The 19,232-nt window shown below is 42.8% G+C and overlaps 1 protein-coding gene across 11 annotated transcripts in view; it reads left to right on the forward strand.

Moving 5' to 3' along the window:
- Nucleotides 1–19,232, forward strand: part of ABCC8 (ATP binding cassette subfamily C member 8) — a 118,621-nt gene that overhangs the window by 41,240 nt on the left and 58,149 nt on the right. For 10 of the 11 annotated variants that reach the window (XR_013228304.1, XR_013228303.1, XR_013228305.1 and 7 more), the window contains 6 exons: nucleotides 180–220; nucleotides 2,635–2,780; nucleotides 9,664–9,769; nucleotides 10,000–10,110; nucleotides 16,310–16,385; nucleotides 16,636–16,741. Coding sequence is in view for 7 of the 11 variants with exons in the window: in XM_077321627.1 (XP_077177742.1) it covers nucleotides 180–220; nucleotides 2,635–2,780; nucleotides 9,664–9,769; nucleotides 10,000–10,110; nucleotides 16,310–16,385; nucleotides 16,636–16,741 (586 nt within the window). In the remaining 4 variants the exon portion in view is untranslated. The remainder of the gene's footprint in view (nucleotides 1–179; nucleotides 221–2,634; nucleotides 2,781–9,663; nucleotides 9,770–9,999; nucleotides 10,111–16,309; nucleotides 16,386–16,635; nucleotides 16,742–19,232) is intronic. The other variant, XM_077321623.1, reaches the window with a different exon arrangement.

Genomic DNA, 19,232 nt, shown 5'->3' on the forward strand with positions numbered 1-19,232 from the left:
CTCATTGCTTCCAGGAAATTGTTACTTATTCTTTGGTTTCAAATCCTGATAGGGTGATATCAAAACAGGCACAGTACCTGATTCAAGGAGGAATTCGTCTGGAAAGCCATACAAAAAAAGATGGAAAATAACAGATATAAAATATATTTGAATAATGAGAAAAATATTTTTCTTTATAGTTTTCATGAATGCAGCGATACCTATTGCAGCTGTTCTTATAGTAAGTATATTATTTTTCTTTAGGAAATTATTTTTCTAATTATATAATTATTTAACCTTAAGCCTAATGTTCAACTGTCTGTTTCAGCTGCAATTTTCCTGCAGTAAACAGTTGCATGTTTCTAATTTTAAATTATGATACAATGATAGAAATAAAATATTCAAACAACCTTTATAAACTTCCACTCTAAATATACATGTAGACATTTGAAAATGGTCAAAATCAAATTTAATAGTCCCTGAATAAACTAATAGTATAGAAATTTAAGTTGCAACTAAGAAAGTTTTTCAATGTTGGATCTTAATTTTATGTATATGTTGCAAATTATATTACTTTGTAAACATGGGTACTTTTTGTTTCATGTTTTACTGCCCTGATCTTAAATACAGATAGCTATATAGAAGGTCCATGAAATATTTACTGCTGCTTGAGCAGCAAGTCCTGCAGTCCCTTTTTGGTATGTACTATTTGTACATTGAAGAATAGAATTCAAATGCCTTGTTATATAAACTGACAGTATGATGTCTGAGCAAAACCAGGCAAATCACTAGAAAGTCATTAAGTTCCTTTGTAATTATATTGCTTACCTGTGATTCTATTCTACATGATACTTAAGACTAGAAATTATGATTCATTTAACATATTTAAGTATACAATCCAGAACAACACTTTTGGTGCATGTAGAAGCATGCGTGAGGGGTCTATGAGGGGTATTTTGTTTCTACATGTAGACAGTCTTTGTTAGGGGTATATAAATTTTGCTTTACTGGTATTTTTCAGTTTGGGTCTATTGGACGCCAAAAAATTTCAGGAGTCCCCAAAATTTTCAGATCTTAATGCCAGTACAGTATTTAGATTCTGGATTTTTCAGATATCCCAATTCTTTTTTGGATCCAATAGACCTGAGGGAAAAAATCTAGGAGAAAAGCCAGCCCAAAGCTTAGCTGGCAGGGAGCAGTGTATTCTCTGCCAGCACAGCTCATCCTGGGACTGGCTTTTCTCATATAGCCTGGTTTAAATCAGGCTGCCCAAAAAGCCCATCTGAAGCTCAGCCAGTAAGGTGTACACTGCTCCTCATCAGCACAGATGACCCTGGAGTTGCTTCTCGTTGAAGTAGGCTGCATGAGAAGTCAGCACAAAGATGAGCCAGCAAGGAGGAGCACTTTATTCCCCACTAGCACAACTGATGCTGGAGCTAACTTCTTGTGCACCAAAGCTGAGCTACCGGAGAGTAGTGTGCTCTCTGTAAACACAGCAGAATGTTGGGCTGTCCTCTACAGTCTGGCAGGAGCAATCTTCTCTAGCCTCTTCACTGTTTTCTGGATATACCTGATAATTCTTAAATATATATGGGATTGTGGGGGGTGGATTGGTTTTGCCCCCAAAAAACCTGAATACTTCTGGAATTCTGAAATATACCTGAAAAATACCAATAAGTCTTTGTATCATTATGGCAAACTAGTAATCAAGCCCGCTGCAACTAATACAGCGGGAGCAAGGTTAGGGAGCCCCCAGCAGTCGTGCGGAGCGCGGCTGCTGGGGGCTCCCTTGGCCGTCGGCCTGATGCGGTGAGAGGCGCTTTGCGCCTCTCACCGCATCAGGTCACCGGGCAGGGAGCCCCCGGCAGCCGCGCTCCGCACGACTGCCGGGGGTTCTCTGGGCCGTCGGCCTGACGTGGCGAGAGGCGCTTTACGCCTCTCACCACGTCAGGTCGCCGGGCAGGGAGCCCCCGGCAGCCGCGCTCCACGCAGCTGCTGGGGGCTCCCTGGGTTGGCGGCCTGACGCGTCGGGAGGCGCTTCATGCCTCCCGACGCGTCAGGCCACTGGCAAGGAAGCAACTGCGAGCCGCAGTTGTCGGAAGGGCGGGAATCAGCCGGGCCAATCGGCAAGCGCTTCGCGATTGGCCCGGTCGATGGTCTGTCATCACGGACTAAGTCCGCCCTAACTCCTCCCACAAAGCACTTAGTGCTTTATTTAGTCCGCGGCACCAAGGATACCTTAGGATATACTTCCCATTCCCTGTTCAGAGATACTTCTTTGATGGAATCTCTGTATTCCCTGCAAATTTCAGAAAAACATCAGTGCTGTCAATTCACTATATGTTTTTTTTAACTTAGCAATGTGAAAAAACTCATAATTGTTGCATGTTCAGTTAGTTGCTAAAAGAGCTTTTCAGTGTTTAGCTGCATTAAAACTTTTGTCTTTCATTATGCATGTTTTTAATTTCTTAGCTGCCTCAGTGGCCCTGATAAGAACAGAAAGACAGGGTTTACATTTTGTAAATTATTGTTTTTATTAATAATAATAATGATAACAATGATAAGAAAATATTTTTTCACTGAATTTGCTCTTGAACAATGAGGACCAGCTGAAATAAGGTTTTTGTTTGTTTGTTTGTTTGTTTTCCCCCAAAGACATTTGTAGTCCATGCCCACTTGTTTGAGAATGCTGACTTTTGTCCTTCGGTGGCCTTTGCTTCACTCTCTCTCTTTCACATCCTTGTCACACCACTGTTCTTGCTCTCCAGTGTTGTCAGATCCACAGTCAAAGCTCTTGTAAGGTAAGGTTTACTTGGTGAAACAGAGGTAAAGATTCTTAGATGTGCAATTCATTGATGGTGCTGTACACATTGTTATGACTATAGGGCAGTCATTCTTATACAGGGTTATTAGTAACCCCAGGGTTACTCCAGAGCTTTGGAGGGGTTACTGTAGTGGGGGAGGAGTCAGAGGGAAAGGGTAACTTTCTGCCAATCTGGTCTGTGGTTGCTTTGTTGAATTCATACACAATGGAAAAGGGATAGGAGGGAAGAGCGGAATCTGCTGGAGGAAGGCTGCCGCAAGCAAAGGGATTCAGATATTCAAAAAGGAGAGGACAGTCACAGTCTTTGAAAGCAGCCATTTTCTCCAGGATAAGTGATCTCTGTAGACTAGAAATGAGCTGTAATTCCATGGGATCCTCAGGTCCCACCTGATGGTTAGCATCCCTAGCCAAGAAACTATACTTGGATCCAGTTCAAGGACTGTGCACAGTCTGCACAAAGATTCCTTTCTTCCCAGGTTTCCCCTTGCCCTGGCAGCCATTTCCAACTCTGAGAAAATATGTTCTCAGGTCTTACTAGGATTGCCTGGTGTGGCCTAGAGATCTCCCGATGTTAGACGTGATCACCAAATCACACAGATCATTTCCCCTGTGGAGAATTGCTGCTTTGCATGGTAAGCTTTATGGTAGTTGAGATGAATGCTTCCTTGTTTTACTCAGACAAGGCACTTCACAAACAAAAATGAAACTGTTTTTTTAACATTTTATTTTATTAGTGATAGTGATGGCATGTGCACTGCAAACATGAGAGTTCCGGGGACATGGCAGAGAGGCAAGGCCAGCTGGCATCACTTCCAGGGTTACTTGAAGCCTATAGAATATTTCAGGGGTTACTTCATGGTTAAAGGATTGAAAAAGGCTGTTATAGGGATTGACATTTCTGCCCATGTACTACTCTTTGAGAAGAAGGAGAGTTGGTTTTTATAATCCACTTTTGACTGTCTGAAGGAATCTCAAAGTAGCTTACAATCACCTTTCCTTCCTCTTCCCACAACAGGTACCCTCTGAGGTATGTGGGGCTGAGAGAATCCTGATGTTCCTGCTCTGTGAGAACAGCACTATCAGAGCTGTGACAAGCCCAAGGTCACCCAGCTGGCTGTATGTGGAGAGCAGGGAATCAAATCCTCCTAAGCAGATTAGAAGCCACTGCTCTTAACCACTACATTGTGTCGGCTCTCTGAATAAAAGCTATCATATAGGCCCATTATGCTCGGCCGCTGAAACGGCAATTTCGGGTCACATGGAAAACATGGAGGGGGAAGACGTGAAGCACACCAGTTATGCACGGGACGGGGTGAGACGGCGGCAAAACCCAGAGTAACCGATTATGCACGCGGCGATCCCGGCACCGCTTCTGGTTGCGCCCCAGTCACCCGGAAGCTGCACTTTCTTCCGCGTTTCGCTAACACGGATTTTTTGGCGGCATGCACCGAAGCTGTGGCCGGTTGCAGCCGGCACCATGCGTTATCAGTTATTTTAGTCGCCGCCATTCCACCCTGAATGTGCGTTATTCCCCCCGTGCATAATGGGTCATAGTGAATCTTCTTACCCCCACTAGCAGCCACAATTGACAGGAACCATGAAGGTTCCAACTTGTACAAAGAGTTGTAATGCACTGTATGCTTGGAGGTGATGGGAAATCCATCATGGGGATATCAAACCTTATTGCAAAAGTTATGTGTTTCCATTTCATGGGGAAGAATGTTTTCTTTTATGTTTGCCAGATCTACCTTAGTGTACTGGTCCATGATATAGTTTTACAACAGTTCTGTATACGGTGTTGGAATTTCATCAGCAGAGTTTCTACACTATTTCTGCATGTGCTCTGTGATAGATAGTTTAGGGTATCAAATGCCTCCAACCCAAGATCCCTTGGAAAGGAAGGTCAAGCAGGACAAAAAGGCTAAAATGTGAGTCCTCACATCTCAGGCCACCATTCCCCTTCCACTATCCAGATAGCTGGAGATGAAGGAACAAAGTCAGGCCCTCCTTGAATTAAAAATCAAGAAAGTCACCCTCCAAGTTAGGACACATACAAGGTGAGTTTCACAAAACAATTGCTTTGGTAGCTGTGGCCAATGAGGGATAAATTAATGGATTCAGATTGAAGCCTTTTAGAGTCTGCACAATTTGAATGTGACTGTTATAAAAATCCACCTTGCACTAGTTTGTGAGTAATTTCCCTGTTAATAGATTTTCCCCAGTGATCCAAGACAAATTCATATTGCTAGATTTATCACTCATCAAAAACCGCCAAAAACTTTAAATAGGCATAATAAGCCCTAGTCAGTTTCAAAAAGTTTTGTCAGTTTCAGGATGATTTCTTTTAGTTTGCCGGCATTCCTTTGTGTTCCCTTTCATTCAGTGAACTGAAGCAGGAGGATTTAAATGGAAGGCACTAATTTAGATAGACAGATAATTGTATTGTTACTGTCATTCAGACCAGATTGAAAGGCATTTACTTGGCATTATAGGGATTATATATACACATGACAAGTGATATCCCACCCGATTACAAAACTGCTGGTTTTGCATTGTAGCTACAGAATAAATACAATGTGGGGGGGGGGAGGAACAATACATAAAGGCAGGGACATAATCCAAAGTCAAGTTTAAAGATTTGACTGTTTGCAAAATCTGCATTAAACTGTTTGTGCAGCAAAGGCCTAACTATAATTCAAGGCAGAACACATATGGTTCCTTGTAGGTCTTTTTTCAGACACTGATCAGACCTTTACCTTATTAGTTTAAGTAAGGGTTTTTTTTTCATGTTCCTTTCAATAATCCCAATGTGTCTGAGAAATGACTGAAACCTCAATAATATGACTGACATAAAAGTAAAGAAGCTGGTAGGCCAGAGTTCTCAAAAGTGCTAAAAATAAATTCAAGAGCAACTACATAGGTCATAGCCAGATACATTTATTTTAAGATTAATATGAAACCATTGAGGTAAGCATCTTACAGATAGTTAGCCTGGACTTAATCAATGTGAGCCTTTTGAAGGTTAAAAATAAAAGCTCCTGGGAGATAAGCATTTAGTTTTCTCTTACAACTATACAGGACATTCAGAAGAAAAGTTCTATAAATAGGAGCTGCAGAGAGTAGCAAATTGGATTGGCACCATGATGCATGAGGGAGATGACTCTTTTACCCTATAGCATTTTCTAATTGTAAATTCTGTCCATTTTCAAAACTGCTCTAGATCTTTTGAAACAAATAGCAGGACCAGAGAGAGTGTGATTTATATAAATGAAGCACTGTGATTATAAAAAGTTAATCCACCTCCAACACCCCATGCAGTGCCAATTTCTGTCAATTTATTCACTACCTGCAAGTTCAAAAACCAAAACCATGAGGCACACAAAGGATGGATTACGATGTCTCTACACTAATGCGCAGAGTATGGGAAACAAGCAGGAGGAACTAGTAGTCGTAAGAGAGGAAGGAAGCTAGGACCTAATAGGAATCACAGAAACTTGGTGGGATAATACAATTGGAATACTAAAATTGAGGGATACAATCTATTCAGAAGGGACAGACAAAAAAAGAAGAGCGGAGGTATAGCAATATATGTTAGGAATCTTTATACACGTACCCGAGCATGAAAGTTCGGTTGAGTGTATTTGGGTAAATATAAAAGGAGTAGGAAATTAGTGGTATTATTGTGAGTATCTGCTATAGACCACCAAGCCAGTCACAGGACTTGAATGAGATACTGCTAGACCAAATTACACAATTTTCCAAAAAAGGGGGAAACAGTGGTCATGGGTGACTTCAATTACCCAGATATCTATTGGAAGGCCAAATCTGCTAAAAATGCAAACTCTGTTAAATTCTTAACTTGTCTTGCCAACAGCTTCATTTCCCAGAAAGTAGAGAGGGGAACCGGAGGCTCTGTTATTTTAGACTTGATTCTCATCAATAGGGAAGAACTGGTAGATGAGGTGGAAGTAGTGGGCACACTTGGTAGCAGTGACCATGTGCTTTTCGAATTTTCAATTGTGGGAAAGAGAAAACCTTTACGAAGTCGTACGTATAGACTGGACTTCAGGAAAGCTGATTTTCACAGATTAAAGGTATGTTGCGTAGAGTCCCGTGGTCAGAAAGACTGAAAGAGTTGGAAGTCCAAGAGGGCTGGGAGTTTCTTAAAAGTGAAATACTGAAGACTCAATAACAAACAATTCCCTTGAGAAGAAATGATGGAAGGAGACTAAGGAAGCCAAGTTGGCTCCATAAGCAGTTGTCAAAAGATTTGAGGAATAAAAAAGAATCATTTAGGAAATTGAAGGAAGGCCTTATTACCAAGGATGATTATAAACAAATAACCAATAATTGTAGGGGGAGTGTTAGAAAAGCTAAAGCTCAATATGAACTTAGGCTAGCAAGAAATGCTAAACATAACAAAAAAGGCTTCTTTAGTTATATTTCAAGCAAGAAAAAGAATAGGGACACCATAGGACCGCTGCGAGGACAAGAAAGTGAAATTATAACAGATGATGAAGAAAGGGTTGAACTGCTTAACTCCTATTTCTCCTCAGTCTTCTCTTGTGAGGGAAATAGTGATCAATGTGGCAAAAACGTAACACAACACGGGGGATGGGAATGGTGACCTAGGATCACTGTTGGAGCAGTCCACAAACACCTAGTTTCTTTAAATGAAACAAAGTCTTCTGGGCCAGATGAATTGCATCCAAGGGTACTAAAAGAACTTGCTGATGTCATCTCTGAACCTCTGTCCATTATTTTTGACACTTCTTGGAGAACAGGTGAGGTGCCAGATGATTGGAGGCGGGCAAATGTTGTCCCCATCTTCAAAAAGGGAAAAGGAGGATCCGGGTAATTATCAACCCATCAGCTTGACATCTGTAGCTGGTAAAATTTGGAACAAATAATCAAACACTCGGTCCATGAGCAGCTGGAACTGAGAGCTGTGATTTCTAAGACTCAGCACGGGTTTCGCAAGAACAAGTCATGTCAGACCAACCTTATCTTTTTTTTTTTTGAAAAAGTGACTACCTTGCTGGATCAGGGAAATGCCATGGACATAGTTTATCTGGATTTCAGTAAAGCTTTTGATAAGGTTCCACATGATATTCCTGTTCACAAGTTGGTAAAATGCGGTATGGATCCTAATTCTGTCTGGTGGATCAATAACTGGTTGACAAATTGTACCCAGAGGGTACTTGTTAATGGTTCAGCATCTTCTTGGAAGAGTGACAAGTGGAGTACCCCAAGGATCTGTCCTGGGGCCTGTGTTGTTCAACATATTTATAAATGATATTGATGAGGGATTAGAGGGGATACTTATTAAATTTACAGATGATACTAAACTGGGAGGGGTAGCAAACACAACTGAAGACAGCAACAGAATACAGGATGGTCTTGATTGGCTTGAGAAGTGGGCTAAACTGAATAAAATGAAGTTCAATAGGGACAAATTTAAAGTTCTGCATTTATGTAGGAAAAAACAAATACACCAATATAAGATGGGGGAGACTTATCTTGGCAGTAGCATGTGCGAAAAGGATCTAGAGTCTTAGTAGACCATACATTGAACATAAGTCAGCAGTGTGACTCAGTGGCTAAAAAGGCAAATGGGATTTTGGGCTGTATCAAATGGAGTATCGTGTCCAGATTATGGGAGGTGATGGTACCGCTTTACTCTGCTCTGGTTCAGCCTCACTTGGAGTACTGTGTTCAGTTTCGGGCACCCCAGTTGAAGAGGGTTGTTGACAAACTGGAATGTGTTCAGAGGAGCGCAACAAAGATGATGAGAGGTTTGGAGACCAAGACATATGAAGAAAGGCTGGGGGAGCTTGGTCTGTTTAGCCTAGAGAGGAGATGAGTGAGAGGGGATCTGATAACCATATTCAAGTATTTAAAAGGGTGCCATATGGAGGATGGAGCAGAATTATTCTCTCTTGCCCCAGAGGAACAGACCAGAACTCATGGGATTAAATTAATCCAAAAGAAATTCCATTTAAATATCCGGAACATGTTCCAGACAGTTTCAGTGGTTTCCAGTGGAACAGGCTTCCTCGGGAGGTGGTGGGTTCTCCACCTTTGGAAATTTTTTGAAGATCGGAATAACATTTGCTCTCTTCCAGTCCTCCGGGACATCTCCAGTCCTTAAAGAGGTCCCAAAGATGATGGACAAGGCTTGTGCAAGTTCTCTGGAAAGTTCTTTAAGCATTCTCGGGTGCATTTCATCTGGCCCAGGGGATTTGAACTCATCCAGTGCAGCTAAATGCCTCTCAACAACCTCTCTGTCCATGTCAACCTGCCACCCAGACACTATCTCTTGGCTACTGCCATCTCTAGATGTGCCTAAACCCTTTGACCTGTGGGAAAAAACAGATGTAAAATAGGCGCTGAGCCTTTCTGCTTTCTCTGCATCCTCCATTAGAGTTTGTCCATCCGCACCCAACAGTGGGTCTATTGCCTCCTTTACTTTACGTTTGCTCCTCACATAACTGAAAAATCTTTTCTTGTTACAGTGGGCTTCCCTGGCCAATCTTAGCCCACTCTCAGCTTTGGCCTTTCTGACGATTGATCTACAGTGCCTAGTAACCTGTAGGTACTCTTCTTTAGAGCTCTGTCCTTCCCTCCATTTCCTGAACATTTCCCTTTTCTTTCTTAGTTCCTCTTGAAGTTCTCAGGCCTAGTCTGCCCCAGATTTCTGAACTTTATTGATTCCGTGCCATGTACAAAATGAAATCTATAAGCCACTGGCAGCGTAACCAACAGACTGTCTCTTATACGGTTCTTGCAATGAATGCTGTTCGTTAAACCAGCACTGAATGCAATTTATTTAGTTTACTGCAATTTTGCTCTTTTCACAGTGTTCAGAAGTTAAGTGAATTTCTGTCCAGCGAAGAAATAGGAGAAGAGCATGACAAATGTTTAGAACCAAAATGCAAAGACAGCATCAGCAAATATCAGGCTGTTGTAAGTGCTTATATTGTATTGCATGCCAAAATTGGTAACCTTTCTTTCTCCCATTATTCCAACCCTGTGAGTCACTCCAATAACTTTGTCAGTTCTCTTGTAATTAATAGCTGCACTGCCAAAAATATTAACACTATTGTCCGTTTATAACATTATTGCTTTTTGCAGAAGACCCTTTCTCACTCCTGTCACCACTCACTATGTATTTCTGTCTTCATGATCCTGCACAGCCTCTCAAAGTTGTTAATCGTAAGAGGCCCACCAAAGAGGACTGGAAGAGTTTCAGCTCTCCTATAAGAAGACCTGTTAGCAACACAGAAGCAGATGATTATTGTGTAAAGGTGATAATAAAGTCACTCTTTATAATAATTATGTTACTGTGCCCACAATTCCAGAGAAAGTGTTTTAAAAAGATTTACTCATTGAAAAAATTTCCATTTTCATCTCAAGAGAAAATGGTGGCCAAGGAGTAATATGCTTTGAATTATTGTTGTAGTAACATATCACAGCCGTGCCAGGTGCCCGCAGTCACCTCAGCTCTACTCCCATCTGCCCCTGCAGCTCCATGAAACTTAGGCAATCCTGTGGCGCAGCTTCCTTGTTTGCATAAGCATCCAGCTGCTCAACATTGGTTTCTCCACTGAGGCTGATTCCTTGCCAGCTGTGCCATTCTTGGCCACTACCAGTGCATTGCAGCTGAGCTATATGCTCCACCACTTTCTGTGTGCCCATGGCAGACCTTTTAGTGTGACAGACCTAGTCTGCCCCAGATTTCTGCATCCCAAGGGATGCAGCTGAGGTGGAAAAGTTCCACCACATGGGGGGGGGGGGGTTGCAGGAAAGTGCATCTTCCTGCATAAAATGCCCCATTTGACACTGTGGTGCCATGAAGCACCATGGAGCCAAGTAGGGCCTTTTTTGTTCCCTCAGGGCCCCTGTAGGAGGACCTCTTTCATGACCACACTCTCTGTGGCTGGACAGGTCCCATTGTGCCTGAGCCTAACTTTATGTTCCTGTGACATATTGGTGATGCCCACTGCCAGCCTAAATGGACAATGGTGGAGAAGGTGTTCCTTCCATATGTCCCTGTGCACCAACTATGGTCATCAGGCAGCCATGTTGGCTATCCCACCACTTAAGATGGTATTGTCCAGAGTCTGGGCCTCTTTGATCATGGCTCTGGATCTATGAATGTGCTCTCTGAAGAGGTGAGACCCTCTTCTTGGAGAACTTCAAGAGGCACTTTAAGGCCTGCCTGTTTGCAAGGACTTTTGAGGGGGGATCTAAATATCAGGCATCTATGGGGGGGGGGGAGGATTGGAGCGCTCTGTGTGTGTGTTTGTAGGCTTGCTCTGGTATCGCTCACTACCATGCTGCCTGGTGCATACAGACAGAATTTCTGGAGGAAAGTTTGCTGTGGACTCATACCAGCCTGGCTTCTGCCCTGGCCACAGGGTGGAGACTGTGCTAGTTGCTCTGATGGATTATCTCCAGCACCAGCTGGATCAGGGCAGCTTAGCCATTCTCGTATTGTTAGACCTGTCAACTGCATTTGATGTGGTGGTTCATGAGTTATTGGTCCACCGCCTCGCTGGTGCTGGGATTATGGCTGTTCTCCTTTCTTTAAAACTAGACACAGAGGGTTGCCATGGGAGAGGAGGTATCGGACCCCTTTGTGCTCCTGTGTGGATTACCATAAGAGGTGATACTCTCCCCTACACTTTTTAAAATCTATATGTGCCCTATGGCCCAGCTGGTCCAGGGCTATGAGCTGCGATGTCATCACTATGCATATGATACCCAACTCTAGCTCCTAACAGATGGATGGACAGACTCCTCCCGGAAACATTCGCCAGTTGTTTGAAAGCAGTGGCTGGATAGCTCACGCAGAGTTATCTGAAACTCAACCCCTCCAAGATGGAAGTACTGTTGCTAGGTAGAAGGGGGCAGGAGCAGGGAACACATCTCCCCTGCCTGGATGGGGTACAACCTACACCTGTGCCAGCAGCCAGGAATTTAGGGGTGATGTTCGATGCTTCCCTGACCATGGAGGCCCAGATCACAAAGGTAGCCCAAACTAAATTTTTCCATCTATGCCCAGCATGGCTACTAGCGCCCTATCTGTTCCCAGAACACTTGGCCAGAGTGATCCATGCAAAGGTCACTTCCAGATTAGACTTCTGTAACTCACTCTACGCAGGCCTACCCTTGTCCTTGACCTGGAAATTGCAACTGGTACAGAGTATGGCTGTGAAGGTCCTCACTAGGTCATTGTGGAGGGCCCATGTCCAGCTGATGCTGCAGCAGCTGCATTGGTTGCCGGTTAGTTTCCGGATCAAGTTTTTGTTTTGATCTTTAAGGCTATACTCGGCCTGGGTCCTCCCTATCTGCAGGACCGCTTATATTCTTATGCCCCCCACAGGGCTATTTGCTCTCCCAGAAGATCTGAGGGGCCCTGACTGAGCTCTCTGGGTTCCACAGGTGGAGCTCTTCTAACAGGCATTATGGTTGAGGCTGGGGTGGAGACCAGGGTAGTAAGATTGGATCCCTCCCTTCCTTTTTGCAATCTGTACTCCCCCTCAGGCTACCATTGCCTGGGGTCATCTATCAAGGTACAACGACTGCTAGCAGAAGAGGTGAGGGACTGTAGGGGAGACTAGGTTGCTGATTGTTGCTATCATCGATTGTATTGGGTTTTATGTTTTTATATTTTATGTAAACTTTTATGTAAATTTTATATTTTTATATAAACCAGCATGAGCCGGCTGGGCCAAGAGTGGCAGTCTGTAAATAAATAAATCTCTACCCTGGCCCACACTGCCTGCATGGAGATATCTGTCCTGAAGCAGTGGAATGACTACTTTGGCCCAGCTTGGAGGCATGTGTATGCACTCATGGGTCAGAGTATCATCTATAAGTGGGTCTGCCTGATCCTTAGGCTGTGTTAAGATCATGTCCTCTGGCTGGGGTGAGGGAATGGGAGGGGAACCCGCTAAAGGAAGCATTTAATGCAGGAATGCTTATACTGTGACAGTTGGTCCAGGGTCTGCAGTCATGTAGCATCCTGATGCTCTAGGCCTCCAGAGTGAATCAGGGTGCACCCTTACAGGGGCAAAGGAACACCCTTTGTAGATGGAAACAAGTCCACTGTGGCTGCTTTGCCTACCTATCAGTCCTTTTGGCATCTACCCTGCTCATGCATGGACCTGGGTTTATTTTACCTATTAGTTGTTGTCACTGGTCAAACTGGAAAGAGTGGAGTTTAGCAAGGTCCATTGGGGTTTTCCTGGACTCCATGGGTGCCTATGGGCTACATCACAGGTTTCCAGGGTGTAATTTTCGACTGGTACTAAGAGTCATTCTTGGGCTGGGACAGTGAGAGTCAGCTGAATTTAGCCACACCTCTGGAGTGACCCCTTCCTATGATGTGACAGCATCACTCTGGAGAGTGGACAGCCAAGTCCCTACAATTGCTTTCAGTAGTAGAATTTAATCTTGGAACACATAATGTAACTATAAGCAATCGCAGAGGACATTTTCCCTAATACAGCAGAGGTTAGTGAGAAGATTAAATAAAGCAATAGGTTGTGTTTCCAGGCAGATTTGCACAAAAATCAAACGTGCACAGAAAAAACATCTGGGCCCATAACCTAATATTGGATACAGCAGGGTTTATTTTGTATAAAAGTAACAGAGTTAATATAAAAATAAGTAGGCCACACAAGATAGTATTAAAGTATTTTTAAAAGGCTATTTTACTAGCTAACAGGGTAGGGGAAACTGGAAGATTAAGCAAGAAAAATACATTGCTTCCTATGAGCTCAGTCAGGAGTTCTACGCCTAAGCTGTTTACATGGTGAAGATTCAAGATGGATCTCTCTGCCTAAAGCAGATCTCTTCTCAAACAAAGAAGAAGAAGAGTTGGTTCTTATATGCTGCTTTTCCCTACCCGAAGGAGGCTCAAAGCGGCTTATAGTCGCCTTCCCTTTCCTCTCCCCACAACAGACACCCTATGAGGTAGGTGAGGCTGAGAGAGCCCAGATATCACTGCCCGGTCAGAACAATTTTATCAGTGCTGTGGCGAGCCCAAGGTCACCCAGCTGGTTGCATGTGGAGGAGCGCAGAATCGAACCTGGCATGCCAGATTAGAAATCTGCACTCCTAACTACTACACCAACTGGCAAAGGAAGGAAGGAGAAACCTCTTCCTGTTACAGTTGCAGACATGAGAAAAGGCACGTACACAATGGAGTCAACAACTTACATTTCAATAAACAAGTCATATGATCCACATTGCCCGTTCCCAGTAGCAACAAGTGTAAACAAACAGTTTAACCCTTTAACTGACAGTCAGTGGTTGACTCTTACTAAAAGATAAAGTCTAATAACAAGATTTCAGCCCTAACAACTCTTTTTCTAGAAATTAAGCCCTTGTGTTCTCTAGCTATATTCACTGAACCAGAATAAGTAGAATTGCATCTATTAATGCAACCATGTTGCTCTAAATTAATAACTTCCATCTTTTGATCCTGTTGTGCTATTTTGATAATGTGTCAATTCATCATATATGAACAATGAAGGCACATAATGTACACAGTGTTCCCATTGGCAGCTCTGGAATGCCTTCTCCCAGCTGCTTCAAAACAGGAATTTAGTTGTTGGACTAATATAGGACCAGTTAATTTTTTACTTTATATTTAACTAGTTTCAAAGCCCATTTCTAAAAATGGGCCTTGAAAGGGGAGAAAGGGGAGAAGGGGGAAGGGGAAAGGAGAGAGGAGGGCCCCCAGCCGCGGCAGCTTACCTGGTTGGCCAGGCGGGTCCGGAGCTTGCAGAGGCCGGTCTGGAGCTTGCAGAGGCGCGGACGTTTGCGCAGCCTTCTTGCGGGGAGCTCCCGGCAGCCGCGCTCCGCGTGACTGCCGGGAGCTCCCTTGCGGCCGCCTGACGCACGGCTCACAGTTGCTGGGGTTGGGAATCGGAGGGACCAATCGGCAGGCGCTGCGTGCCTGCCAATTGGTCCCTCCCATTGTCTGTCCAGAGGAAGGGTCCAATCCAGACCCTTCCTCATCACGGACACATCCCGCCCTAGAACCCCTTAGCCTTTTATTTAGTCCGTGGCGCCTGTGGCGCCACGGGCGGTTTAAAGATGAATATATTGTTTTGCAATTTAAGGATTTTTAAAACTAATCTCATATTTATTTGAAAATAAGCCTGGCAAGTTCAATGGGATATGCCTTTTTATGCTAGAGATCTTCGTGCTGAATTTCAGACAAATAGGAAAAGGGTCCCAAATTCGTAGGCAATCGTATTATGTAGGAGTTCTTTGCAGTTCAAACAAGGCAGGCAAGGTTACATTTTTGAACACAAAGGCTGCATTTAGCCATCATGAAAAACAGTAAAACTACAAGATGGCATAGAAAGATGGCACTCAAAGGGAAAAAATACAGCAACATATGTGGCAAGCAAGTGGTGGTATAGCCAGTTAGTGTGACAGAATCACTGCTGCCACCATAATTTTAGGCACAATTACCCTACTTTTGCTCATTGTGTGGCATATGACTGCTTAGGAAGGTTTAATCCCAGGTAAGTACAGTTTTGAAAGCAAAGTACAGAATTAACAAGCACACTTCAGTATTTACATTGTAGTGTTACATGTTTTAAGAATAAAAAGAGAAAGCCCATCTTAATACAGCCAGCAGCTCTTCCAGAATCTCTGGAAAGCAGTACTGAAATTAATGCATGGGAATACTACAGCACATATAACTTGGAGGGGGAGGAAAAGGAAACCAAGAGGGGCTAAATGTGGCCCTATCTACAGATTCTAAAATCTAGAGATGGGAGCCATGAACAGCCAAGGCAGGTTTTCTTTATAAGTCTGAGAAAATCCCCAGGTTTGCAGAAAAATCTGAAATCTAAAAAAGATGTTAACACCCCCCCCCCCAATAATAATGAATCTCCTTTGATACTAGTCATTGTGAAGTATTGTAAGTCTTCAAGTCTTTGTTTTTTGTAAGAAAAAGGCAGGGGGGAGAGGGAGAGCTCTTTCTAGGTCTGGGCCTTTGAGGGAAGCTGGCAGCACATAAGTCTACAGCACCAGCTACCACACAAAAGCCAGTGTGGTGATCTGGGACACCCAAATTTGAGTCCCCCCTTGCCTCTGTGATGGAAGCTCACTAGCTGACATTGGGTGAGACATTCCTAGCATAATTTATCACACAAGATTGCTGTGAGTATAAAATGGAAGAGAGGAGAATGATGTAAGCTACTTTGTATCCCCATTGGGGATAAAGGTGGGCATCAATTAAGAAAAAAATATAAACAAATAATAAAGCTAAAGATGGGGGCAGATATATGTAGATTGGCTGGGGGAGAAGGAGCAAATGAAAGAGGGGAAAGGGGAGAGGGTCTGGGGGCAACCAGGAGGAATAAAAATGGAAATAGTGAATGCCTCCCAAAAACCATTGTTAACCCCCCCACTTGTAAATTCTACAAGGAGAATATATGACATTCTGCAACAAGATGTCTTATTTTCTTGCCATAGGTCACAAATGGATTTTTTACCTGGACTCTTGAAGGACCTCCAGCATTGTCCAACATTGACATACAAATCCCTCAAGGTATTAAACCAGATGCTATAATAAAGGAGAATGCATATATAGAAATAGGTTCTTAATTGTGGATCAGACATGCCTTCATGTCAATATATACATCAAAATGATGGGGAAACCTCCTCCCATTTATTTCAAGTGCAGGTAGGAATTCACATTCCAATCTGTTCTTACAGTTTCCTTTATGAAGTTATTTCTTCACTGAGCACAAAATGGACAATTTCTGTAGAATTTAAAACAGCATTTTCTACTATTGCAGGTCAATTAACAATGATCGTGGGACAGGTGGGCTGTGGTAAGTCTTCCCTGCTGCTAGGGATACTTGGGGAGATGCAGAAGGTATCTGGGAGTATAATCTGGAACAGGTAACTGTATTTGTCATTTCTTTATAACTTTAAAAGCAGTTCAGATTTACCTGAATAACAGGGTATGTGAATTAAATGTCTCTAGTAAGGAAAGGTTGTAGAATTTAAAAGTGTTGTAAATAAACCACAATTATGTTGATTATGTTATAAAATATCTGCTTTCATTGGTTAACTGCCACATGCACAACTATTACCTGCACTTAATGATAGATGTGCTTGTTTGGAAATAAAGCCTGATTCAGCCAAGACATGGGACAGTGTTTTATCCAGAAACTGCCATGAAATGCAGGCAGATTGTTGAGTGGGGATTCTGTTTACTACGTTTACTACGTCTCTCCTAGTATGGTCTTAAGCAGAGTCAGCATGATCTTAAGTGAAGAAATTATTATATATTTAGTCCCTGCTTTATGTCCATCAAAAGTATAAATATTAACAGGTATCTTGAATCTGACGAAATAAGGTCTGACTCATAAAAGCTTATGCTAACATAAAATTTAGTTTTCAGAATGCCTCAGGGTTCCTGCAACAGACTAACACAGACACCCTTTTGTTATCGTTCAGAGCTGTAGTAACTCAAGTATGAAGTTGACATCATTATGTATAAATTATTAGTAAAGCCCATTGCACCATAAAAGGCAATGGGCACTAGCCACTGGTCTGGTGTAGGTTTTGCCAGGGTAATGTCACACACACAAACTGCCCATCTCCAAACTATAAAGATCAGTTCTGCAGGGGGAAATGGATGCCTTGGAAGGTGGATAAGGCATTGTACCATTCTGAGGCTCCTCCTCCAAACCAAAAGGGACATTCCCAACCCAGGTGTAGCCAACCTCTAGGTGGGGCCTGGAGATCTCTTGAAATTAGAGCTGCTCTGCAGACTATAGAGATCAGCTCCCCAGGGGAAAATGGCTGCTGTGGAGAGGGGACTCTGAGGAACTGCACCCTACTGAGGTATTCACAGTCATTCACGTGTGTTGGTCTAGATTTTTCTATATTTTAGGAATCTGTTTAGAATTAACAACTTTAGAAGAAGCATGTGATGGATGGATGACAGTATAGGGATTTCCTGTACAGGAAAACGTGCATGGTCCTCATGGTCTTAAACTTTCATGGCAACACTGCTTAGTCCAACACAGCAAAATTGCCCAGGTGTTAGTTTTGTAGAGTTTCAATATACAGATATATAATTTCCGTTAAATCTTTATATACACAGAGATGCATCAGTAAAAAGTGCTGTCCAGTTGCAGCCAATTTAGCGTGACCCGATAGTGTTTTCCAGGCAAGAGATGAACAGAGGTGGTTTGCCATTGCCTACCTCTGTGCAGTAACCATGGACTTTTTTGGTGGTCTCTCATTCTGTTACTACCCAGGACCAATCCATTTTAGTCTCCATGAGATGAGATTGGGCTATCCAGGTCAGGACCAAAACTATATCATTTAGCACAGAATAAATGGTTATTCTAAATTGATGCAATAAAATAATGGTTCCTTACGTTTAAATCAGTCAAAATATCTAGCACGTTTTGAATAGGTGTTATTCAATGTAAGGCTGAAAATGTTTACATAACATTATGAGCATACCATTTGCCCAGGGGAATGTAGGAAATATTTTGTCTAATAGGAAAATCAAGTTTATCCAGATACTAATAGGGTATCACTTTCTTAGAAATGGATTACTCTGAAATAAATGAAATTTTCAGCCTTGTATTCTAGATCAAAATGGACCTCTTACCAATTTCCTTGACTTGTTGAGCTAAGATCCAGATTAAATATGGCACCAAGCAATAAAAAAGGACATGGAGCATTTGCAAGCCAGAAATCCATTGTCTGGATGTATACTGTTCTAGCTTGCCAACATTGTATTAAGGCCTAATTATATCCTGTGCTTTTCCCATGCCCATCCCTGAGTATGGTTAACAAAATGTGGGAGCTTCATGTCTAGAATTCCGTGCATATTATGATTCTCCGTGCATGGAGAAGAGTCTTAAGTCTCCCATCCTGAGTCCATTTTCCAACCTGATACAATCCCAAGGAGCCATAATAGGCCCTGTTGGGAAAAGTTACATGTGGAATACAAGAAGTCCATCAATACATTTTCAGTGGGCATTCTCAGCTCCCTGGGCAGTTCTTGAGCAGTTCGGGCTGGGGACAGTAGTATGGGAGTGAGATGTAATTATCCTGCCTACATGCACTGATCTCAATTGGGCTTCCCCACACCAGAAACTGAGTGAGGAACATATCTGTTGACTGAGGAGAGAACCAGGAAAATATGACATTGAAGCAATATCCTCATAGAACTGATTCTCAAACAGGGCTTGGGGCTTTGTGAGAGTTACATAGAGGCTCCCTGGCCTTTCCCCTATACCCTGCCTTAACAGACTCATCCATACTTCCAGCCTAGTTGCAGGGCTCCTCGAAGCATGAAAAAATATTTCAGGAGCTCCTCCATGATCAAAAAATTGAAAAAAGCTGCCCTAAGAACCTTAATTGA

This window comes from Paroedura picta, chromosome 2 (assembly GCF_049243985.1).
Source record: "Paroedura picta isolate Pp20150507F chromosome 2, Ppicta_v3.0, whole genome shotgun sequence".
Taxonomy (NCBI): domain Eukaryota; kingdom Metazoa; phylum Chordata; class Lepidosauria; order Squamata; family Gekkonidae; genus Paroedura; species Paroedura picta.